Below are 25,726 nucleotides of genomic sequence, written 5' to 3'. Positions count from 1 at the left end.
GGCCCGTGCAAAGCCATTTCTGTTATGCCTTTTACAATTCCTCATTTAAAGAGGGATACACACTCACATACACAATTGACTGCTGCCTGGGGAAATGTTAAAATGCATTTAGGGGCCTGGCTAAAGGGAAATGCACTCTAAAAACACAGACACAGTATTCTGTTTTATCTGTTGCAAAAAAAATGTATTTGATTACTTGAGTAAAATTACAGTATCTCTGTTGTTAGTAAGTATTAAATGTTAAAGAAATTGGACCCCCCCCTTTCCTTTCAACTTTCCAAGAAAGTGCATGTAACAGTCCAATTTTTTTCTTCCATACCTAATACAAAATAAACAAACACTATACCTGCTCTCTTGATCAAGAAGCATTTGCTCTTGTAAGGAACATATGTACATTTGAATGAAAGTGATATTTCTTATTGTATATACAAGAGCATCTACATTTTCTCCACTGAAGGTTGTTCAAGATGCTATACTTAGCAGCATTGTGAAATTCCAGCACACATTTTCTATCGTGAATATACCTACAAGGCAAAATGTTACGTCTCAGTTTCAACTACCAAAACAACACTTGTTTTCTTTTTCTCTAAAGAATTCTGCGTGCTTATTACTGTACAGAAACTTATTAACATTGAAGACGACTCAAGTAAAAAGCACGATACAAATAGCAGTTCAAAATGGAAATGGTTAAATCTACAAAAAAAAAAAAAAGAGGTTGAATTTTAGAGTAAAAATCAAAAAACCAAACCTTTCAAAGACCCACACTGTTCAGTCTGTACTTTAAGTCTTTTCCTTAAACCTGTTTTGAAAGATTAGACAATGTGTTTGCTGATAAAATTTTCCAGCAGGATCAAAGTGTACATGTATATACAGACTTTATTAGAGATCTAATGCATCACTGAGGCATTGCATCAACACCAGATTCATATTAAACTGGATATAGAAAATAAGTTAATGCCAGATTACAACTGCCTAGCAGGGCAACTTGCAATTGCCATAAATGTTACAGCAAGTTTACAGCACTCTAGTCAATTAGTATTTAGTCCAAAATACAGAAGACCAAAGTTAACGCTTGCATTCTGTTTGCAAAGCAAGGTTATATCACTAATAAATAAGCTTTCTTAGAACTCTAAAGTTGAACAAGGTACAAAAGAATGTCTTCATAATGTTGTAGTTCATAGATCTGGGGAACGTGAAGGAAGGGGCGGGATGGGGGGGAGGGCAAGGAGTAGGAGGCCACCATAGGTCGCGTTCTGAACAGGAATGAATGCTATGTCTCCAGCCCGAGCTGCTTTAACTCGTGACGATCTCCTTGCTGTCCTCCACGAAGCGGGTGAAGCGGAAGTTGGTTCCGTTCTCACTGCTTGCCATTTTCTCCAGGCCGGCCAGGGGAGCACTGGGCTCTGAGTTCTGGAGCCTCTCCAGGTTTCCTGTCAGCCCACTAATAGGTGAGCTGTTCCCACTGCCGAGGCTTCCAGGAATTGGAGGGATGCCACCATTCTGAATGACGGAGATCTCGTTGGCCTTCATCGCCAGCCCGTTGGAGAGCGCTGCTGCATACTGATTCCAGAAGCTGGAAGGATCCCCACTTCCTGATCTTGCCGCCAAATCCTTCTGGAACATTTCTGGGAACTTGACGGGATTGCCTCCTAGAAATGTCATGGGGCCATCCACAGACAGCCGCCGACCCCGTCGTGCAGGGGTGCTATTCCACATGTGAGTGCCCATGTGTACCTGAGATATGGGGAGGACAGGCAGACAGAGAGAGGGAGGGGGGAAAAGAGGAGGGGGAGAGAAGCTTAATAGCTGAATCTGTCTCAACTCATATCCCAAATGTCCACAAAGCAAGTGGCCTAAATGCCTATTCTCATCATGTGACAGACAGTGAAGGCAACAGGAACCATGCATTCCTCCTGTCTAGTAATAACGTGCTCACTCTCTGCAGCCCTGGGCTGTCTCCCCTCTTCCTGGGAAAAGATGCCTTACTTACTCTTTTTTTATTACCCATATTTAGCTTATAATGGCCTCAAGCAAGCCAGGCAGTGGCGGATAGCTCCTTTCAGGGTTAGAATTGTTATGTCCACTCTCATTGCAATGGTAAGTATTGTATCTGACACCCTTTACCCTATAAATGTCCTTTTCAGATGGGAAGAAGGTATCCCTCCCTGACTGCCCATTGGAGGGCCTGCGTATGGAGAGAAAAGCCAGAAAGTAATTATTCATCTCACAGTACTGGGAGCAATCTCCAGAGAAATACTCTGTCAACAGAAAAATGTACATACTAAGAGCACTCAACTGTTGCTCTAGAACTTAAGCATATTTGCTTTATTTCCAACACATATCAGTAGGAAATGCTGTATAATCAATTATCATAATGCCCATTAGCAGAGCAGTGACGTTATTGTTTTTAGACAAACAAACCATGCTGGACTGCATAGTTATGAAAAATAGATGCAAACGCCGAGAGCCCTAATTATTAAGTGATACAGCCAGCACACAGGCCACATGGAGGTCTTTAATCAATATCCCATGGCAACGCCAGGCTGTCTTCCTTGGTAGGTAAAGCAATTCATTTGGTGCACTTAGCAAGACAACACAGAGGCCGCTCCTTCGCTTAGGTACCAAATTATTCAATGTGCACTGACATTCAGTGAGCTGCAGCTTGCCCTTGTCCCTGCCACGATCCTGACCCTCCCAGGCACCCTCGTTTCTCCCCCGTCAACCATGTGCAGCAGGTTCCCTTGCAAGAGCTCTCTCCCTGAATATCTGGGCTGATGACTCTGGGGGCATGCACTATAGATAATCAATGGCAGTGGGACAGGGTTGATGGAGTGGGTATGGTGCAGACAGAGCAAGATACCTTAAGATTGCCTTTAGTTGTGAAAGCTCTTCCACAAATAGTGCAAGCAAAGGGTTTCTCTCCAGTGTGAGTTCTCTCGTGAATCTGCAGGGCACTCGACGAGGAAAAGGTTTTGCCACATGTGTTGCAGTAGTGCTGCTTGGGAGTTCTCCTGGGCAGAGCAGGGAGCAGAACTGGGGATGTGGCAGAGGAAGACAGAGGCCCAGACGGGACGTGACTGGTGGGGGTGTCCTTACTGTCCTGAGGAGAAATATGCACGAAGCCGTTGACCTCTGTTTTGATGAGAGATGACAACGAGTTGGCGGGAATCACCGCCGAGTTCTGATTGGGGCCAAGGTTGGAACTGGGCTCAAAGAGCTGGGATGGCAGATCTCGCATCTGATGTGTCAACATGTGCTGCTTCAAATTACCCTTTGTGGAAAAGCCACGATTGCAAACTGTGCAAATAAATGGTCTCTCTTTGGTATGACTTCTATAGTGAATGTCCAAGGCACTCTGACAAGCAAATGTTTTGCCACAAATGTCACAAGCAGTGTTTTTAAATTTACCCCGGTCTCTAAAAGGGAAGAGGATCCCCAAAGAATCTTCTTTGATGATTTTCTCTGCGTGACTAGATGTCAAATCCAAAGCCCCACCATTCACTGGGGTGGGAGACAAACCATTGGCAAACTCACTTGGGACCGCTCTCTGTGGTTTCTCCTCAACGCTGGGTGACTTGTGGAACTCCTGGGTGCTGTTGGACGGGGACAGAGCCTGCATGGAAGAGGTAGACTCTGAGATGGCTGGGCTGCCAGCACTTTGGCTCTCCATGTCACCACCCACTGAGGATGAATCATTGGTCAGGACATCCCCCTCGACCGACCCATTCTCCACTGACTTCAGGCTGGCCTGCAACTGCTCTGCCAGGCCAGCATTGATCATCTTCATCTGATTTTCCAAAGCAGCGATGCTCGACATCTCGAGGGGCAAAGGCGAAGAGGATAAGCTGTCTTGGGAGGCGTCTGCAGACTTAGGTGTATCGGGGATGCTGCCCTCAGGACAGTCTTCCATGTTTTCATCGGAGAAGTTGTCTAGGTCATCAAAATTTTTCTCATCGAAGGAACCTGTGTCGGACTCCATGGACTCAGGGTAGCTGTCGGGGACTGGGGTGTTGGGGATCTGGCCTCCCATATGCATTCGGATGTGCTGCTGCAGGACCACAGCGTTCGTGAACTTCTTCTGGCAGATGGGGCAGGAATGCTGGACTCTGAGTGGGGGCATAGCACGATGGACACTGTAGTGGGTTTTAAGATTCCCTTTCGTGGTGAAAGCCCGGCCACAGATCTTACACTTAAAGGGCCTCTCCCCAGTGTGTGTCCTGTAGTGCATTTTCAAGGCGCTCTGGCAGCTGAGAACCCGGTGGCAGATGATGCACTCATTGGGGTCAGTGGCCTTCTTGTCAATGTTTTCTACCAGTTGCTGAAGCTTGGACGTCTCTGATGCCTGGGCTGAGTCCAGGAGTCCCCCAAAAGGAAACTTGGCCTTGAACTGCTCGGACATGAGCGGCAACAAAGGGTTGGTGAAAGTGGTGGCACTGCCCACGGGGCCGCAGTCTGCTGCTGGGGAGCTCAGGGCGCTACTGCTCGCCGTTGGGACTGAGTTGGTGACCATGCCACTCTCTTCACTTTTGCCACCGGAGGGTGGCAGAGTGGACCCTTCGGCTTCCTCTGGGAGCCCACCTAGGTTTCTTGTGGCCGGCTCAGGGCCCCCGGAGTCACTTTTGACTGAGCCTGGGGGGCTGGTGGCAGAATGGCTGATGGGGATGGGGGCTGGCTCTTCTGTCTTGATGAAGGGTATGAGGCTTGGGAGGGTCGGGGGCAACGGCAGGCCGACTGAAGTGGTCAGAGTAGGCAGGACTGGTTTGGTGTCTAGCCAGCTGGTGACTGGCTTCTCTGGAGGGATGGACATGCCGTATGGGATGCCAGTACTCGTGGGGATATTGTCCAAATGCTCAGGCACAGGATAGGGGTTCATCTGGATATGAGGGTATTTCTCTTTGTGGCGCTGAAAGTGGACTTTCAGATTCCCCTTGGTGGAGAACCTGTTACCGCAGATGTTGCACTTGAACGGCCTCTCTCCGGTATGGGAACGCAAGTGGATCTGCAAGGCACTGTCACTCCCAAAGACCTTCGCACAGAACCTGCACTTGTGTTTGAAGAATGCCTCATCGGAAGTACTTTTCGCTTCAAAGGCAGTGACATTTGGTGGCTTGCTTTTTCTTTGCTGGGCCAAGGCAGACAAGGAGTTTAAATCCTCTGCAGTTGTTCCGATGTTGGGCAAAGGGCTGGGGAAAACCGAGTTAGCGGGGGCTGGCTGAGGTAGAAGTGGATTAGACGCAGGACTTAATAAACTGCTTATTGCAAAAGCTGGTGAGGACGATGATGAGACCGCTGGGTTGCTGACATGGGAGGCCCCAGCACTTGAAGCCACTTTTTCAGAGGACGGGGTGGTAACTGCCGCTGCCAATATGTTCATACTGGGAGAAGAGCCGCTGTTGGATGGAATGATGGTGTTGCCAGAACTGCTCTGAGGTAGCTGGATTGGGGGTAGCTGTTTCACACCACTAATGCTGGCAGATTGGCTGGCGAGGCTCTGTGCCAATCCAGCTGCTGCTGCCAGCTGCTGAGATAAATGGGAACTTAGCGTGGACAAGGGGTTGGCAGATGTTCGTAAAGTACCTTGAGAAGGACTAGAAGATGTTGGCAAGTCTGCGTTCTGAGAAGCCAACAGCAATATTTGGTGACGAATCTGTTCGATCAATTGCAGCTGGTGGATCTGCTGCTGCTGCAGAGCTAGGAGCTGTTCCATGAGGGCTGGGACGGCCAGCTTGCCCCCAGAGGCCCCGCCGCACCTCGCTTCCTGGGAGAACTGGGCCACCGCCACCTTGGTGCTCTGGAGGTTCTCGATGATGACGTTGCTGTTGATCACGGAGAAGTTGCCCAGTGTTGTCAGGTCCCCGAGTTGAGGTAGAGAGGTTGTGATCGCTGAGGTACCTGTGGAGGAGCCGCTGCTGCTGCTGCTGCTGCTGCTGGGGGCGGTACTGCTGTGGCTGCCGCTGGAAGGGCCGCTGCCGCTTTTGTTAGCAACCGGGGCCTCCACCTCCATGGACTCTTCCCTGTCAAGTCCGTTGTGTTCTGAAAGGTCGCTGCAGTCCACTTGATCTGTTTTGTTAACTGTGTCACTCATTTGTTCATCAGGATTATCGGGAGGGGGGCTGGGGGAGAAGGTTTCAGGTGGGGAGGCTGGATTTTCATTTACGATTAAAACTAATTGATTTTTAGTACAGTTCTTCTTGTGGAGCAGAAGATCTGATAATTCGAAGAACTCGGCACAGCACCGGCCACAGACGTGGGCATCCTTGCTCTTAGTAGGGCGACTCGGTTGACCCTTTTCTGTGTCTCCTACAAAGGTCAAAAAGGTGCAGGGTTAGTAAAGGGGCCAGGACACACAGTCACCTATGACTTAAAAAAAAAAAAAAAAAAAAAAAAAGGCTAATCAATGGTTTTTTACCTGCAAAACTCAAAACTGTAGCCCCTGAAAACCAATCAATATTACCTAAGAACATCCATAATTAATTTTTAAGGGTATGGAGGAATTCTATCCATCCGGTATCTCAGAGAGTCGTGGCCTTCAGATAATTCATCAAAATACAAAATACTACAAATGGGAAACACTGGTGCATGATGAAATTCCATAGCAAAATATTGATTTCCAATCTTTTATACACCTTATTGTCTACTTGTCCAGAGAGGGTCCACAAACCATTCTGAGGACTTATTAGGCTCTTGAGTTTCTGTCAACCTTATTCATTTTCAACCGACTCAAAGATATCTGTGACAGTTTGTTCTGTCACTAAACTAATTTGTAGTCATTCAGGTTCCAATCATTTGTTGACAAGGGGGGAAAAAAATGCATATCATCAAGCTGTAGACTGACAACTTGAAAATCACCTCAAGCCCCTACCTCGAACCTGCGCTAAGTCTGATCCGTGACAAACACACTTTAGTCACATCAGTAACAAATCCTCCAGACCGCTCCTCAAAACTCACTTGAACACAAAAGGAATGGCAACACACACAATGAAGAGAAACACAATGATCATAATCCGTTACAAGGCTTGCCTGGCACCTATATATCACTCCCTGGCATGTTTATTTTTAAAATTAAAGATGTAACTCCGGCTACCATTCCACTAATCAAAGAATATATGCCACTGTGCTCCGAATGGCAACATTATGCCTCTAAATATTTCATCAAAAGTGCTCTCTATGTCTATAAAATCTGGCACAAGATTTACATTTCTGATTAAACATCAACTTCAAGAAGGATGTGCAGTTGAAAAGTGCTCCCATCTCCTAAGAAATAATTCTTGGTTTAGAGTTTGAAATGCTTTGCAGCTCTCCTTGTCTGAATGCCTTTAAAAACAGTTTGCTCTTAACTGTTATCAATTGTTTAACAGATTGTCCTGAACCTTTTATTATAAAAATCCCTTTATTTCATGTTTGTTTCCATTGGTTGCTCAGATGTCTTCTCACTAAGATCCATTTGTAAATTAAACAGAAAAATCTCTAACTCCAAGCTAACATCCTATTCAAAGACAGGATGGCTTCCCATTGTTTGCCCAGCATGGGGAACACCAACTTCTGTTGTACAAATGGTGTGTGGTCATCTAAGAAGGCTGTGGAAAAAAAAAAAAAAAAACTGTTTAATTCAAGGATTACCTCCCTGCATGCTTTTCTGCAGAACTGAATCAGATAATAGGTAGTTTCCATGACTTCCAAATTGAATCTCCCAGAAAACTTGCATAAAACAAAGTAATTGCAGATATGAATAAATGTAAAATCAAAATGCTGCTTTTTTCAGTAAACTTAAAGTCCATTGGAAAGTGTCAGCTGTTTGCCTTTTTGTAGTAAATATTTTTAAAAACTTGACTAGTTTTGCATTCCAGAAAATAAAATTAATACCTAAATACTAACTTCTGGAAATTCCTTAACTCTATTTGCCTTGAGTGATGCCGAAGTTGATTAGAATCCCTGGTGAAGTATGCCAAATGTACGCACACTTTATTCACTGGGAGTGTTATTTGAGTAGCTAAGTTATACTTAACAAGCCAGCTTTCCTAATACCCATCTTTTAATCTCCACAAGGGTATAGTGCAAAATGCATTAACACCACCAAACAAATCTTAGTTGTAGCAGAAAATACCAATAATGATTTGGTTTTAATTTAATGTTTAATCATCCTAATTGGCACTGGATTCCTATGCACATGGAAGGTGCTGTTTTAAGCACTTTCTGCTTCTCCCCCTGCCTTAAAATCATATAAACAAAATATTAGATGAAATTTGCTAAAGTTATGTTGCTTAACTTGGGACAAAAATAATGTGACAAAAAATTCTCTTTAAAGCTTCTTATTTTGACAACCAATTTTAAATGATGCATCCATTTCAGATGCTTATTTTAAACTAGGAAATGCAATTCCTAATATATTCAACAGAAATGTTATTTCTTTCTCTTTGCACATTTCCATATGTAATGGTTATGTTTCCATCTACTTTTACAGCCAATTATGAAGGAACAAAAGCTATTCTGTTTGTTCACACATTTTCAACAAAATGCATTAAAACTATTATGTCAGCATGTTCTATTAAGCTCTGCATTCAGTGGAAAATACTTTTCAACCAGCTCACATTTATCAAAACATAAAGCCACTTTAAAACACAGTTTTGCTTGGTCAGCTGGGCTTAGACAAATAATGACAGATTCAGAACTAAATAACTAGCAAGGGAAATCAGAAAACTGACTTCATCAATTGTACACATTACAATGTAGTTGCTTCAAATATTTAGCACATCTGTGCTCACGATTAAAAGAGATTTTAATTCTTTATAACTTGCAAACATCTGATATTCTCATAATAAATAGAGAAAGTAAAAGGCAGGTTACTTTATAGGATTTAGCTGATTATTACTTTCCTGCACTCGAATTCTGCATTTGTGCTGCCTCAAGACTCACTTGAGAATTTTCAAGTGTTTCAACCTGAACATTTTTATATTTAGGATTGTGCTAACTGGATGGAAAATATAGATGTTTAAAAATAAATGCCTGCCTGCTTTTAAGAGACTGTGTTAAAAAGTTGCCCATATTTTAGCTTAGGTTTTCACAACATTTTTAATAAGCTGACATTTGATCTCACTGTAGAGTGAACTAATTTAATTTCCTGATGTTTATGAACACCCCCATGCCCCCAAAATACTGGTATCTATTTTGATTTATTTCAAAAGCAGGTGTCGCTACACTGTAATAATTCTTAACTTTAAATCTATCTGCATAAAGAACAAAACTCCAAGGAAACAGTCTTTTATTTAAAAAAAAAAAAAAAGACAAAACATGAGGACTAGTTGGACTCTTTACCAAAGGGAGTATTTTAAGTTGTAGTAAGATACACACGCACACACACATTCTCTCTCTCTCTCTCTCATACACACACACACACACACACACACACACACACACGAACAGTTCTAATTCATTTTTCTGATTGTCTGCTATCTTGTATCTCTCTCAGTAATCTGTTACACAGGATTGCAACTGGTGACCCCATTATAGTAAATACAGTTGCCTTGTTCCTTGTACTATGGTGAAAATAACATTCCTGTTCCTTTTCTATGGATTTTGCATGCAGATTAATTTTGTAAGCAACCCTAGTCAGATACCAAAATTTAAGAAGCAGTGGTTTTCTAAGTATGTACACACAAACAGATATTTGGAATTTTCTGGGCCTTTTGGTGGGGGGGGAGAAGAGTGATCTTATACCTCCACCAAATTTATATTAAAATCCTAGATGCTTTAGTTCCTGTTGTACTTTTTAGTTACTTGGTGCCTAATTCAAATCTGTCAGTTTTTCATCCTCTGAACCAAACTGCAGAATCGGAAGCAGAAAATTCAAGTGTTCTACCATATCTGTCTACTGAGAAAATAAAAATAAAACTATGCCCCACACAGAAAGGTTTAGCCAGCCAGGAAAGGAAAAAAACAAAACAAAAAACAAACACAACCACCTTACTCTACCAGATTTAGTTTTCTTTTTTGGAGCTCTGCAGAAAGACACTTCACTGTACTTCCCATTATGTTAAAATTGCATTTACATTTCTTAATAGAATTGCTCATGACAGTGGTTTTGGAGTCCTTAATTTTAACAGCCTGTTCCTTTTCTTATCACAAACATATTTGATTGATTGGTCTTTTATCTTTTTTTTTTTTTTTTTTTTTTCTGCACCGACCTGGGAAAAGTCTGAATCCAAATGTCCGACTTAAGATTCCAAAGAAATTTTAAACACTACGACATATGCTGTGCATATTTTCTGTGATGTCTAAAGTTTCCTCGATGTGATATGCCACCAAATGACAAATTTCCTGATACCCTCCAAGTTCACTCACCGTTCTGACCGGGATTAGCGTATTCTCTAGTGGAAGAATACAAGTGAAATCTCTGAAAAAATAACATGGACGAGGCATTGCTTTTAAAATAGTGATCCAAGCCCACCTAATGTACACAATAAATGAAAGGGGGAAATGTCTTTCCCATGGATGAATCAAACTGAACACTAGATGGGGTTCCAGTTGCAAGGGTTTGTTCAAAAACTTCTTTGTGGCTTTCCTATTGCAGTGACGCGTAAAAAAGAGACTCCTTAAGGCAAGATCTAAACTTTGACTACATAAACATTGGCAAAGGCACAAGAAACTAAATCCCTGTTGTTTGAGGGTAAAACTGAGCTATGGGAACTACCTGTCAATCTTCCCCTTCGGGGGTCTGGCATCTGAGGGTGACAGGGGAATAAGGTTAGGAAAAGAAGTCAAGCTGATAAGGTGAAACTAAAATAAACTACTAACTTCCTGCTAAGTGACTAGCAGGATTCAATTTGGGGGTCACTGGGAAGATACTGAAGGACATATTATGATCTGGACCTTGTCACCTTTGCATGGGAGGAGGCTAGCAAAGGTTAAAACAGCTTGACACATCTAGGTTTTCTAAAGCCTGGCACACAAACTTTTTTCTTTTTTGGGGGGAGGAGTGTTAGTTCTTCGGTTAACTTTCCACCTCTTTCGCCAAACTACTTCAGTTTTAATAATCTAAGAATATTTTTGGAATATTCTGGTGCTATCTGCACCAAGAAGTGTCTCAGAAAAACCTAGCTGAGGTTGCAGAAGGAATTTGTTCTGGTTCCTACACAGAGTTTGGCTTTTGACAATTTCAAAAACTTAACCAGTCTGCCTATTTCTGTCCCAGTAAGATCTCCACCACAAAAATGTGGAGTTCTACCTTCTGAAAGTTTCTGTTGGTAAAGACAACTTGCTACCTCCAAAAGTATAAAGAAAGAAATAGAGCCCCCAAAGAAGAATCTATACATTGGCACTTGTGCCAATGAACTCTAGGGGAAACTTGACGTAAAATAAACTACAAACATTCAGTATCACATATTCACTTTCACACATAGTACCCTCATGCCTAACTAGACTTTGCTCGTTTGTGTGTTTGTTTTTTAACATTTTACAAAGTATGTGCGGCCTGAAGCAAATCACAAAACACCGGTTTGCATTTTCTCATTCAGAATCTTCCATTATGACAAACTTAAAACAGCTCTGATTAAACATGAATTCTTTCCAACTGCCTTATCTTGCAGGTGTTGGTATTTTTTAAAAAAGCAATTAATTATAGTTCTCGCTAACCTTTTGGGCCCAGAGATCAATGTGTTGCTATGAAGCTGCTCAAAATGAGCAAATTACTTTGGTAAATAATAGAGTTTCATTATTAATATAAATAAGGAATTTTTATGATACTTCATATGATTGTTAGTGTTTTAGCTGCAATTCGTGGTGTTTCATTCTTCCAATATTATCTTTTCCTTGAAAAAACTGAGCACCAAAATACTTTTTAAATAAATGAATGGAGTCTAAATGGGCCATCCATGTAGAAATTACAGGAATCTTAAAAACGCCACCAAAGGAAGAACCCCAACCCGCACACATACAACACACAACTGAAATCCCAATTTATAGTAAAGAACCCACAAATCAAATCATTAGATTCTAATATTCCCTTTCCTCGGAATTATTTACTTGATAAACAATCTTTCCAGTAGCAGTCATATTTCCGCAAGTAATTCAAGACTTGTTGCATATCATTGAGGAGATAAGTCATATTTGCCATAATCTTGGTTTCATAAGAAGCAGAAAAATTACCAAGTTTAGAGTGTTTCTGGCATAGCAGCTGCACACTAAAGTAAAATAAAATACCAGCATCCTGAAATAGACCAAATACTCGTTTTTTTTTGTTTTGGTTTTTGTGTTTGTTTTTTGTTTGCACTTGCTTCAGATGAAGCTGTCTGTGTGGCTTCTTAGCATGGTCTGGGTTTTCTTTGTAAGCACACACACACTCAAACACACACAGGCAAGACACACACCACCAAGCAGCCCTCGCTGCTTTCAGCTTTGGGAGCCGCTTCTTCAGGGCTCCTGTAACTTGGGTCTACAAACTTTTCTAGGTCTCACTCTGGGTAGAAGTCATACAATTAGAGGTGCTGGTAAACGAGAAGTGCATGAACTAGATTTAATTTGGTATGTTTCATATTTCCTTTGTCATATTTCAAAGACCATCTCAAGACATAAGAAAAAGTAATCAGAATGTTTGAAAAGGGGCTTGCCATCTAAAAATGTAACAATGTTTCTTTACTTAAAAAACAAAACCAAACAGAAAACCCAGCTACTCCTAGAAGTAGGGGTTATATGTGGGGAGAAGAATGAGATTGCTGAACTTGCTGCAGAAAAGGTGACTTTTAAAAGGTAACCTTGAGTTATGTCATGAACTTTCAATGCCATTTATCTCAGAACTACTTCCAAATAAAAAGAACTGGAGTATGTTAGGCCCTCCTGTATGTCCAGCGTTGGGGGAGGATTACTTGTGTACTAATATTATTACAACACACTAAATCCTGAAACCCTATTACAAAATCTACCCTCTAGGCAACTTCTCCCAAACTTATTGTTCAACCATGTAAAAACAGTCATAACCTAAAACCATTACTACTGAAGAAAAAGAGGAGGGGGTGGGGAGAGGTGAGGAAAGAAGGCTGGGAGGGGGTGTTTCCTAGGGAGCCCCTAACAGTTTACCGCTTCTTTAGGACAATGTACCAGCTTTTGGGAAGAAAAAAGAAAGGAAGGAAGAGAAATCAAAAGAAGGAGAGAAAAGAGAAAGGAAGGAAACTTGATGGAGTTAACTAACTTACCTCCAAGCTCAAATAAACTAAACTGAAAAAATTAGTACTAATAAAGAATAATGGTAACAGGTAGTGAACTCCTTTTATACTATTGCTTTATGAGAAGACTTAACTATTAAAAATTCCTGATACAGAAGGCGAAAGGCAAAGATCTAGCACGCATCATTTCTCCTAGAAGGCCGAGACTTTTTTTTTTTTTTGAAAATGTAGAAAACCAGTACAAATGTACAAAACACACTAGAAAATGCTCTCTTATCTCTAGTTTGCTTTTTTTGTGTACAAACTGTTAACTTGAACAGTTTTCCGGTGCAAAAGGTCTCACCAGAAACTTTAGGAAAGATGGGTGTGGGTGCGGGAAGCAGAAGAAACTAAGCTGAGAAAACCCGGAAAAATACTCGACGCAGCTGCTGCGGCCTTGGGTCATCTCACCTCGATCTACCCCGCGTGCTTGCTTTCGCTTGGGGTGGAAAGCGGGGTTCAGGGGCTCTTTTCAGTGGACTGAGAAATCGCAGAGGCCATGGGTAAGGATTCAAGCTTGAGGAAATACTGGGGGCCGGGAGGAGGGTTATTGTAAAGCATTTTCTTAATTGATTTCAAGTCCCCCATTTTTTTTACAGGAACCCCAAGTCAGGACTCCCCTTTCCCGACAGCAGGGGTAAAGGGAGCGGGGGTCCCTTCGCTTCACTGTGCCCCAGCTCTACCGAGAGGCAGGCCTCTGGGAAACGAGCCGGGGACCTGGGGGCCCGGGCGGCCGCAGCTTAGTGGGCTGAGGTGCCGATCAGGGGCACGCTTCGGAGCTCTGTCGGGGCCCAGCTCCCTCCTCCACACCCCAAAATGCCGCCTAGGACGTGGGCATCCCGAGCGGCATCCAGAGCCGCTGAGAACCCGCCGAGGTTGCTCCTTGTCCGTTCTCCCGCAGCCGAGAGGCCAGCATCGCGCCGGGACGACCCGGGGACCCGAGCCCGGGCGCGGCTGCATCGCCTCGGGCGCTAGGCCTGGGAGCTTTGAGGCCGGTACAGTGAAACACCTTTAGGAGCAAGGAGGGATTCCAGGTGTCCTCCCTCTGTACCCCAACTCCCTGCCCGGATATCTTCCACTCTTTGCCAGAGCTCCCACACACAAACTTTGTTCTGGACTTGTTCAGCCCCTTCGGGACCCACAGTTGTCGCCTCCATCGGAGAAAGCGAGTGCCCCTGTTTCAGGGGGGATTCCACTCTGGCTGGTCACCCGCAAACCTGAAAAACTATCCTACGACTTCTTCCCCGACCCCCCTGGAAGTAGGGAGCACCACGATCCGCAGAGGGCGCATACCGACCGTAAAGATTTTGGGGGGCAGAGGGTGCAATTGTTGGGGGAAGAGATGCGGAGATAAACTTTGCGAGCCAGACCCCGACACTTTCCCCGTCCGTTTGCACCGTCTCCGGAACAACTGGCGGCCGGCGGCACTCTCCACCCGGGCCGCGACCCCAGCGGGTCAGGCGCGGGCGCCCCGACACCAGTCCCCATCTTCTTGCAGCTCTGAACCTCCAAAGGCACCCCGTTCTAGCGCGGGCCGACGGGGAGTGTGCGCGTGGGGCGGGGAGGGGGGGTGCAGCGAGCTCCCCCACGCTCGGAGTTCAGCCCAGCGCCCGAAGTAAACTTCCTTCCCGCTGGCAGCAGGGCCGGGAGGCGGAGGCCGGGCCGGGGGCCCCGGGGCGCGGCGCGGGGAGCGCCAGGGGCCCCTTGCGGTCCGGCTGGGACTACCTCCGCCCGCACCCACGCCTTATGGGGCTCCCGGGTCCCGGCGGTGGCTGGGATCCCCGGGAAAGCCGGGACGGAGAAGCCAGGCCGGCATGCCCGCCCTCCTTCCCCCGGGAGGACCCAACAACTCCGGAAAGATCCTGCCGGGAGATGTGCTCGCTTTCGCCGGGGCAGCGGGGGAAAGCCCAGCAAAGGCAAATTGAAAATTAAAAAGAAAAAAAAAATTACGCCGAGTGGAAGAAGCAATCGGGGCCGCGGCGGCGGCGAGGTAGGGGGCGCGGGGGCCAGCCGCGTGTGCGTGGGTCCGAGTGTGCGTGAATGTGAGTGTGTGTGTGTGTCCACGGCGCGGGCCGGAGCACTCACCATCTCGCCGGGGGAGCGAGGCCACTTCGGGGTCGGATTGGAAATGTTGAGGCTTCGCTTGCTTCCTCCGCGACATGCTGGCTCAAACATCAGCTGGGGCAGAATAAAAAATTACTAAAAAAAAATCTTCTCAAAATTACGGAAATCGAGCGGCGGCGGCGGCGGCGGCTCCCCCCGCCCGCCGGCCCGCCCGCCCCCTCCCCGGCTCCCCGGCCCCGGGCGCAGCGCGCATGTGTCCTGCTATAATTATGATTATCAATAATGCATTGCGATTAATCATAGAGGGGCTCTTTGAAAGGCGATTGGCACCGGGCCAGCGCTATTCAAACCCGCTCGCCTTAATCAATTAGTTCGTGATTTGCTGCAGACCCCTGTCTCTCCGCGCGCTGGCCCAATAAGCCGGCCGCGGGGCTGGCTCTGCACGCCGCGCCGCCCGACACTGGGTTAACCCTCTTTGCGACCGCCCGGGACTCCGCGGCCAGGCCGCCGGGGGCCGGCCTCCTCTCCACTGCGGGCCCGGCGCCCCGGCCGGCGCCCCCCGCTCTCTCTCTCCTCTCCCTCTCCCTTCCCTCCTTCGCCCCCCTATGCCGGGCTGGGCCGACCCAAATTAGCATGCCCTCCCCGGAATTGAGCCGCCCCGGGTGGGGGGTGGGGCCGGGCGGCGGGGGCTGGGGACTCAGGCTGGCGGCGCGCTGCGAACTTCCCAACTCGGGCGCGAGGCGCGCCGGCCCGCGGGGGGAGGGAGTCCCGCGGCGGGATTTGGGGGGAGGGCGTCCCGTTTCGTGAGTGTTTCTTCGTTTCTTTAAGAGCTACCAGAAAGCAGCCCACCCCCACCCCCATTAAAAAAAAAATAAGCGAGTGGGGAAGAGCCAGCCCCACGCCGGTCCGCCTCCCGCCCACGGCTCGGCCTCCCTCCCGCCTGGCTCGGCGCTCCTCAGCCCCGAGTTCTCCATCCCCTGGATCCCGGGCTCGCGGGGGCGCGGAGAAGAGGATCCAGGAAAGGTTTGGGAACCTGATGGGTTTGTGGCCGGGGGGAGGGGCAGTTCTCCCGCCACCCCATCCCCTCCCCGCCAGGGGCCCTGATTCTCCAGCCTCTTGCTTGCTCCCTCGCTCCCTTTCTCTACCTCGGACATTCCCAGGACAATTAGGGCTGAAGTTTTCGGGAGAAGCAGCCCTGAGCCCGTGGGATAAGGGGGCGGCCCGGCTCCGCCCAGGACCCCTCCCGGACCTCCCCCCCGGCTGCCCCGGTTGGCTGCAGGGCGCGTCACTCCGCGGGGAGGCGGCGGCAGCGGTGGCGCCGCAGAGCCCCGGGCGGGCGGAGAGCGGGGACCGGCCTGGGCTGCGAGTTCAGCTCCGGCCGGGGGGAGGGGAGGGGCTGCCGCTCACCCTGAGCGCAGCAGCCCGCCCCGGCCTGGAGAGACACAGCCCGGCCGGACGGGGCACTGGACTGGGCCAGGCCCCGGGACCCCTGGGCACCCCGCCCTGGGGGGGGAGCTGCGCCCCAACCTTCGGGGACGAGGTGGCGGCCCAGAGCCGGGAAACTGGGTTGGGGGGTGACGGTGGGAAGGTGTTCTGTCCGAGGCTGCCTGGCGGCGCGGAAGCTCGCCTCCACTTTTCGGGCACTTGCCGAGCGCTTCGCCCAAACTTTTCGCTCTATCACCATCTCCCCGAAGCTGAGATGCAACCTCCCTACCCGCACCCCAGGGCCCAGAGCCGGGAGCCCGATCCCTCTGCCGGGCTCAGGCGCCCGCGAACCTGAGACTCGGTACGCGGCTCAGCCTAGCTCTTTCCCCTCGCGCCTCTGGGTCTCCTCGCTCCAAGGTTCTCGAAGTCCTGCGCCCGAAGAACTAAACTAAACTTCGGCTGAGTAATGGGGGAGGAGGGGGGTGCAGATACACAATCCCTGCCCTATCTCGCGATCAGGAAAGGAGAGCGCTCATAAGGACGCCCCAATTTGCGAGCGCCCTTCAGTCTAGCTGGTGACACGGTCGGTTCGCGCGAAGTGGGCACCAGTCTCACGAGCCGACTTCGGGTACTCTGGACCCGTACTGCGCTCCCGTAAAGGACCTTTCTCTTAGCTTCTTAAATCTTTTATTTTTAAGGTGTAAATGTGTTTGTGTGCTGGTGAATGTTTATTTTTCATCTGCTGACTTTATTATTTTTTTATTGGTATAACTTCTCCCTTTCTCCCTGATCGTCCGTTTTCCACCTTTTATCTTACTTCTCTTCTGCCCTCGCTCACTCCCCAACACACACATTCACACCCTCTCCGCCTCGCTCTCCCTTTCTCCCCAGGTCCTGATGGGTACAGTAGATTTTGATAAAAAGACAAACGAAGCTATCAGTGGGGCTGATGTTGAAGAATGAAGATAATAATGTTTCCATAGGTGGTGCTTCAAATGCCATTATTTCTCACTGAATATTTAAAGAGATCCCTCGGCAAAGATGGATCTGCGCGCTCCTGGGGTGTGAGCGGCTAGCTTCTCCCAGACCCCGGGGAACGTGTACCGGAGCACGTGTAAATCCCGCACCCGCCCCCTATCCCACAAACAGGGGTCCTTGCACACCCACCAGCCCACACTCTCCCAGGTACACGAACGCGTTTGTGTGCACTTGCACACTCCTTTCCCGGAATGTGCCCGTGTTTGGAGCCGCCCGCATCCTTCTCGTAACAATCTTGGCTTCTTGAAAGTCCGGGCCTCCCGGGCACCGCATGCAGTCAGGAACCTAGCGGAGCTGGCGGTCCCGGAAAGCTTTTCTCCTGGTGCGCGCCGCGTGCGCAGCAGGAAGCTCCCGGGAATGGCTTCACATGTGTTTGTTACTTGGTCTACGTGTGATTTAAGATTAAGTGGAGGAAAAAAGAACCTTCCCTCCCCCGCAAAAAACACCACAACAAACAACCAAACGAAATGAACATGCAAAAAGCAGCTTCGCGATGTTTAATTAAAAATGGGCGAGCAGAGACGAATAAATTGGGGGATCCAAACTTTAATAACTTTTTTCGTTTTTTTGCGTCCTCGACGGCGTAGAGGCGGGCGTTTCGCTCTGCGCTCGGCGTCCCCTGCTAATTTCTTGTTTGTTTTCTTTCCCTCGGTGGCCCCGGGAGAGGAGATGGGAGGTGGAGAAGGGGGGGATGGGAGGAGGGGGATGGTCGGAATGGCGGGGAGAGGAGAATTGGTCTTTATTGTTGATGGCAATACATCAATTACGGGCCATTGTCTCGGTCCCAAGTTCCGTGGTTCGCTGGTGCGGGCGCCGCAGTGTCAGGGCGCTGGCGAGGCTCCGCGTGCCGCGATGCAAAGAAATACTTACATCAATAAAAACGGAGGCAGAGTGGGGGCTAATCTTTATTTTTGTGCGTGTCGAAAGTAGGCGGCGAGTGGGAGTGAGGTGCCACTGCTGGAGTCCCTATACACGCCCTGCTCACCCTAGAGCCCTGCGCGCTCTATGTGCGGTCGCACCTTCCTAGCCCTGGGTGGAGGTGGGGTGCGGGGGGACTACTGGGGAATCCAGGTAGCGAAGTTTGTACTTGCAGGTTCCTCGAGAGGGCCTGGTACTTAGGGGCTGATCCGCAGTAGCGAATGGGGATAGCCCGAAGTGAGGCGGCAGCTGCGCTGGGGTCGCGACCTCGCGGGCGGAGAGGAACCGCACCTCGGGGAGGCGCTTGGCGAGTTTTGCAAACTCCCCTCTTGGGGGATTGATGCTCGTTCCTACTAATACGTCCCCTCAGTTTTCCCAAGTCCTAGAGTATCCTTGGTGGGTTGGCGTGGCCGAAGGTTTGTGCCCCAAGGCCGCAGGCCACAACTGGGGTCCCAATCCTGGGGTTTCCAGGCTTCTTCGCTCAACCTCTGGTCCTAGGAAGGATAAAGAGGGGGGAGTCAAGGTTCGCGCATTCTAAGGCCTGGTTCTTCTACCCTCAAAAGTATCTTATTTTGGCCCGATCTGACCTCGGGTCTGGGATGGGGCCTGGGATGAGGCCTTGACTGGGCCCCAGACCCTCTTTTCCGTTTCGCTGACGCTGCTTGGCCACCCTACCACAGAAATGGAGGACGCCTCCAAGCGCTGTGCCTTCACCCCTGCTTCCTCAGTCCCCAGCTCAAGGCCCCGCTAGCCCCGGGCCGAGGCTAGGAGGGCAGTAGTGGAAGTTTCGTTTTCTTAAGCCAGGCAAAAAGCGGCGAAAAGGCGGCAGCGGCGCCCCGGGGGCGGGGGAGGAGGCACAACGATGGTATCAACATTATTGATGGGGAAACGTTCGGGGCAGGAGCCCGGAGATCAGGTTCCCAGTCCCTCCCCTGCCCGGAGGTGGGTGGGACAGAGCGGGTGGCCAGCTGTGTGTGTGTGTGTGGGGGGGGGGGGGTGTTCCTGAATGCACCCGCATTAACCACCTGGAGTTTATTTGTATTTTCCTTGTCTGAAAGTTTGCGGGGGCAGAGGGAAAAGGAGGAAGGGTTGAGGTGGCTTGTACCCTCTAGCTCTTAGGGCTCTTTACTAGGGTTGGGGTTGGGTTTGGGGTTGGTTTTAGGGTTGGAGTTAGGGCTGGAGTTGGGGGGAGGGTGCGGGGAGAGCAGGAAAAAATGACAGAAAAAAAAAAAAAGATCAACTTTGGAAAGCCCTCCATAGATTCGGTTATTTTTCCAAACCCCGGGACTTCGCTTCCCCGGGAGTTTCAGAAACTCCTTTCCTACTGAACTGCTGTCACTCAATCCTAACCTCTGTTAGAACACTGGAGCGGCTTCGAACCCGAGGTCTGGAGCAGGCTTGGGTGGGTACCCCGCCCCTGGCCAAGTCTACGCTGTGCGCCCTCGGCGCACTCGCTCTCCAGCAGTTCAATCCCAGCAGCAAAACACACGTTTTTTGGGGGACTCCCGCCATCCACCACCAAGGGCTATCTCCAGACGGGCGCCGGGTGCAGCACTAGTGACCGGGAGCCCTGGCGCCGGCTCAGGCGGGAAATTCAGCGGTGGCAAGCGGAGAGTGGGCTTGGTAACCACCCGCGCGCGCCCCAGCCAAGAGTCCCGTACTGTCTGCCGGCGGCAAAGTTCGCTTTCTCCGCTTGGAGGGCAGTTCCTACACCAGTATTTAGAAACCGACTTCGCTAGCTACTGCAAGTGCTTGAGATTTTGACTTTCCGTCCATATTTGAGCGTCTTGCACTTAAATTCACTGCGCCCCGCATGCAACAGTGCCTCGCCAAGGGGCCTCTGGGTATGAAATTCCTCCCAGAGGAAATGTCCCGATGTAGAGAAAGTGGAAAAGGCTAATCGAATTTAGAAAAAGAAAACCTTTCCTTTTGGTTAAATCCCTTTGCGGTTTTCTGAGCGCGAAAAAAAAAAAAAAAATCATCACCATGTAATAGAGTGTAGCTAATTCTTAGAACCTAGTAGTAGGATGTTCAGGAAGCCCAGCAGGGCGCACAGATTCCCATCTGCCAGCTCGAGTAGGACCTTAGTTAGGATCCAGCGCATAGTGGTTAGTTCCTGTGTCTTCTGTCGGAAATAGGTGTGACATCTGTGGAGTCCTGTTCTCAGAGCGTGTGCATTTGGAAGAGACTGGTAGTCTGCCAGGAAACTCACTTTCATTCATAAATGAGATCCCCTTAAACGACCTCCCTATGGCACTCCTGGATGAACTAATTTAGCATATCTCTTGCAACAAAGTTTTATTTTAAAAAATTCTAGGCTGCCACTTTTTCAGCAGAACTTCCATTGTTAAATAATAGAAAAAATTCTCAGAGATGTGCATCTTGATTTTTACAAAAAAAAAGTTGTGTGCAGTGAACCCTTGCTCTTCCTCAGTTTTCATGCGGGTAAAAGCACCTTTTGGTTTCTGTTTGGTGGAAATGAAACGGCAAGCTCTGCTTTCAGAACTGTTCTGGGGTACTGACACTTGGCTGTGAGCAAGGTCTGCCTGTCACTCACATTGTTGATAATTTACAAACTCCACAAGTCTCAGCTGAGCGATGACTTTCATAGGAAATATTTCTCAGGGTTTCTTGCTACTGACTTTTGAGCAAAGATCTTTTTTGGTTTTTCCCTGATGGGGAGAGGTGCTTCTTGGGGCTGCAATTTGAATCACATTTGTAGCTTTACCCTGTCCCCACAATGAACTTCAATTCATCAATCCTGTGCAACCTTTTCAGTACAAACCCACATTCTTTACTTTTCAGCTCCATATGTGCAGTCAGTAAGGAAGGGGTAAAAAAAAGGCTGTGGGGTGGGGGGGGTGGGGGGTGGGAGTGGGGGGTGGGTATAGCCCACTCTTCTCCCTCTTCCCCTTTTCCCAGATTGACTAAACGTTCTTAATCATTGCACTATAATTTCTTTCTTTGAATTTTTATCTTTGTGTCTTCAGCCACATTAACAGTATTGTTCTCTCCAACTCAACGTCCAGTTTAACATAGAGTTTTATATTTAAGAGACCAACATTTCCCAACCCCAAACCCGTGTCTCCCTGTTTTCTTATGCCTTCTCAAAACAGAAGCCATTATCCCTGAAGCCATAATCCCAAACCCACACACTAATGTTAGCAACTAGCTCCAATCTTTTCTTCCTCTTCAAGTTTATAAATTCTCCTTCTGTCCTGGCCTTGCCTCTTTCATCCTGGGTTTCCTCACTTCCCCAAGACTCTTGGACATGTTTTGTAGTAAATTCCAACCCTGGAGAAGATTCACCCAGAACTTTGCTCAGGGTGTAATGCATGTAACTTTTGCTGAGAACTGGGCCCAGGCCTCGCTGTGGACTTTGCTCAGGCTGTAATGGATGCCTGGGAACTAAACAAGGGAAGATGCCAGCACATTCCTCCTTCTCCAATCAAAGCAAAATGATTTCAAGAGAACTGGGGTGCAGCCCACATTTTCCAGGTTTGTTTTTGTTTCCTCTTTCTTTCCTGGACCTCACAGCACCTTCCGTTTGGGAGAACAGTGCTGAATAACCCAGTGCCTATTATCTCCACCCCCTGGACAATCTCTCCTCTATGGATCTCACGTATTTGCAGTGAACTTGCTTGATTCCACATGTGCTACTTGGGAGCTGAGCGTGCAGACTCACAGTCAGGTTATTTGGGTGCGCATTCTGGCTCTGCCATTTAACACTGGCCAGGGAACAAAGCCCTAGGCTTGCCTCTGCAGATCCGAGAGCCTTGTTCAAATTAAGATCGCCACTTTGGGAGGCCGAGGCGGGCGGATCACGGGGTCAGGAGATCAAGACCATCCTGGCTAACACGGTGAAACCCGTCTCTACTAAAAATACAAAAAGCCTGGGCGTGGTGGCACGCGCCTATAGTCCCAGCTACTCGGGAAGCTGAGGCAGGAGAATCACTTGGACCCAGGAGGCGGAGATTGCAGTGAGCTGAGATTGCGCCCCTGCACTCTGTCTCAAAAAATAAAATAAAATAAAAATAAAAATTAATATTGCTACCCTCCGTTTTCTGCATCTTAAAATGTAGCCAAGGGAAAAGAAGCATAGTGCTTAAGAGCATCTAACAAGGATTTGGCTTTGCCTCCTACCAGCAGTGTGACCTCTATATGTCTCCAACAGTTTCTTGGTCTGTTAAATGAAGGTAATTATCATCCATATTTCATAGAGTTCTGGAGGGTTAAAAGAGTTAATATGTATGAAGAATTTAGAATAGTGGCCAGCATATAATGAGCACATTATAGGTGTGAACAATTATTGTTATTACTTCTCAAGGTGGTTGTGAGAATCAAGTGATATCCTATGGTTAAGGTATCATTCTGTATTCACCCATCCATTTATTCATTCATGTCACAGAGGTACGTGCTAGGCATGGGATATATTTTCCTTACTTACAAGCAATTAATCAAATGTTATTTGCTGAGAGCGTGTTATTGCCTGGCTCAGTGTTGGGGGTGAAGGGAACAGTGTAGTGGAAGGAATAAAAGCATTGCTTGATCTCAGGTAATTTCTAAGATTCGAACGGGTGGTTCTGGTTAGTAGAGAAATTTGAGAATAGAGCAAGTTGTGCATGAGCCAAAGCATCCTTGTGCCTATGGGTCGCCTGGGCCAGGGACAGACCGTCTTCATGCTTCTAGAAGGTTTAGAAGCACCAGTGGACATGTAAGTGGCCTTTTGCTCAGGTGCCAGCCTGTATTCACTTGGTTGTTTTATTTGGTTCACTTAAAACAAAAAATTGTGTAGTTTTCTGAATTGTGCAAAAAAAGAAAAAAAACCAAAAAAACAAGTGCCGTTTTTTTGGGTGGGGTGGTGGGGAGTAGGAACCTGTAAGGTTTAAACCACTTACGGTCTCATAGGCCTCACTTTTCTGGCAATTTTACTTCCCGTTTTGTCAGATTGTAAAAATTAGTCATGTTTATTACAATAGAGCAATCTGTAGCCAAATATAAGAATTGGAATGGAAACTCCTCCCATCACCCTGTCCTGCCCTTAAAGGTGTGTGTCTCCTGGATCTGCATTCAGACCCTGCAATAGGTGCTGCATGGACCAACTCATTATCGGCATGATAGCCATGTTGTCACCAAATGTAATTTAACATTTGTAGGCAGAAGGCACAGTGCCCTTGTGAAACCCACTCCCGTGTGCTTTCAGATTAAAACACTTTTTATGGTCAGAATCTGGAAAAGGAATGAAAATCTGAGCAAAAATACCTGTTACCAGTGGAGTTGTGTAAAATGAGAGAGACAGTAGCATCTGTGTACAGTTTTCAATGTAATCACGGCTTCCCTGGGAAGCCTCTGACAGCAAATGTAGTTTAAGACATTTGCAGATGTCCCAGCAACTGGAGGGTGAGGTTTCTTTTCTTCCTGGTGTTGGGGTAGCAGACTCGATGTAATCTGTCGCTCCATGTCCTTCTCCTCAAAAATAGTGCTTGGGAGCCCTCGGGGGCTTTATTTAGAGGCCCTTAGGAGCTTGGCAGTATGTAAATTACATGTGAGTGTCCTTCAGAGTCCCCAGTGGTCACAATCAGAGGGATTTAAACATGATTTAGCATTTCAGATGATTTGTAGGAGCACTGGAGCCAGCCAGTGTGGTGGGGATCACCAAGGCTGACTTGCTCACCATCATGTTAAATAGATTTTCATGTCACAGCTGCTGGGTTTGGTCTAGATCCCTGCACCAATCCATAAGCAAGCGCACGTTAGTGGGTGGCCTTCCAGATTTCTTTACTCTATTAGAGAGTTCTGAGATTTTGCAAAAGAAACTATTTTATAACTTTTAAAACTATTGTTCAATCTATAGTGCTCTTTCACTTTTTCATGCATTCATTCATTTATTCTCTTATACTTTGACTTAACCAATATTTATTGAGTACCTACTATATAGCAGTCAATATTATAGGCATCTAGGATATAATGGTGATCTTGGAAGGCCTCTGAGGAAGTGACTACAGCATTGAGATGTGAATGATGAGAAGGTATGAACTGTGCCAAGATTTGGGAAATATTCCAGGCCAAGAACAGAACAAGTGCAAAGATCCTGAGGTGGGAATGAGGGCAGAGAAGGGGGCTCCTTTTTTATTTTCCTTTTTCCTCCTTTTTTCTTGTTATTATACTTTCAGGAGGATTAAAAAAGTTAAATTTCGTTTTTCAAAACTGGTTTTTGCAATTGCATAGAAACAGTTTTATTCAGTGGAGTACTACTCAGCAATATAAAAGGAACGAAGTACTGATACTTGCAATGATGTAGATAAATCTGAAAAGTATTATGCTTAGTAACAGAAGCCAGCAGCGAGAGAGTACACACATTGTAATTCCATTTATGTAAAATTCCCAGAAAATGCAAATGAATCCATAGGGGCAGAAAGCAAATTAGTGGTTTCGTGGTTGCCTGGAGTGGAAAGGGAGGGAGGGAGAGATTGTCAAGGGGCACAGGGAAATTCTGCAGGGTGATAGAAATGTTTGTTATCTTGATTGTACTTATGGTTTTACAGTTATATACCTATTTCAAAACTGATCAAGCCTGGCATGGTGGCTCATGCCTATAATCCCAGCACTTTGGGAAGCCGAGGCAGGCAGATCGCTTGAGCCCAGGAGTTTGAGACCAGCCTGGGCAATGTAGTGAGACCCTATCTCTACAAAAAATTTAAAAATTAGCCAAGCAGGGTAGCGTGCCCCTTTAGTCCCAGCTACTTGGGAGGCTGAGGTGGGAGGATTGCTTGAGTCCAGGAGGCAGAGGAACTGATCAAATTGTACATTTGTCCAATGTGCTGTTCAGTGTATTTCCACAATACCTTGATAAAATTAAAAAGTTAAGTTTCTCATTTCCCAAACTATTTGAAAATGGTCGTTGTACATAAAGAATTTAAAGGGAAAAGGAAAATTGCCACTGTCATATTTAAGCATTTGAACCCTAAAAGTTCTCGGGGGCCTGGTTGTGTTTTGATCTGGGAACAAAGCTAGGGTGGGGACAGGATAGGGCTGGCACTGAGCCACCTACATTGACTCTGGAGAGCGCATAAAGTTTTCCTTGTGTT

The 25,726-nt window shown here is 47.3% G+C and overlaps 1 protein-coding gene and 1 long non-coding RNA gene across 2 annotated transcripts; one reads left to right on the top strand and one right to left on the bottom strand.

Moving 5' to 3' along the window:
- Nucleotides 1-162: 162 nt before the first annotated feature.
- SALL1 (spalt like transcription factor 1) lies at nucleotides 163-15,761 on the bottom strand. Its single transcript, XM_003919469.4, has 3 exons — nucleotides 15,279-15,761; nucleotides 2,861-6,300; nucleotides 163-1,734 (listed from the first exon to the last, which is right to left on the bottom strand). The coding sequence occupies exons 1-3, from the start codon at nucleotides 15,352-15,354 to the stop codon at nucleotides 1,294-1,296; spliced, it is 3,957 nt and encodes a 1,318-aa protein (XP_003919518.1). The 5' UTR covers nucleotides 15,355-15,761; the 3' UTR covers nucleotides 163-1,293.
- LOC116271290 lies at nucleotides 1,588-11,256 on the top strand. The gene is made up of 3 exons (XR_004179782.1): nucleotides 1,588-1,716; nucleotides 2,015-2,097; nucleotides 10,192-11,256. It is a non-coding gene; the product is annotated as an uncharacterized LOC116271290 (long non-coding RNA).
- Nucleotides 15,762-25,726: the final 9,965 nt, after the last annotated feature.

This window comes from Papio anubis, chromosome 18, assembly GCF_008728515.1.
Source record: "Papio anubis isolate 15944 chromosome 18, Panubis1.0, whole genome shotgun sequence".
NCBI classification, from domain to species: domain Eukaryota; kingdom Metazoa; phylum Chordata; class Mammalia; order Primates; family Cercopithecidae; genus Papio; species Papio anubis.
The sequence above is the reverse complement of the archived record's forward strand: the minus strand, read 5'-3'. Positions and strand labels throughout refer to the sequence as shown.

Excerpts from the sequence above, each read along its gene's own strand:
- SALL1 (XM_003919469.4), bottom strand. The coding sequence starts at position 15,354 with ATGTCGCGGAGGAAGCAAGCGAAGCCTCAACATTTCCAATCCGACCCC. Across the intron at positions 6,301-15,278 it reads CTCGCTCCCCCGGCGAGATG|GAGACACAGAAAAGGGTCAA; the intron begins GTGAGTGCTCCG and ends TGACCTTTGTAG. Across the intron at positions 1,735-2,860 it reads CAACTAAAGGCAATCTTAAG|GTACACATGGGCACTCACAT; the intron begins GTATCTTGCTCT and ends CCCATATCTCAG.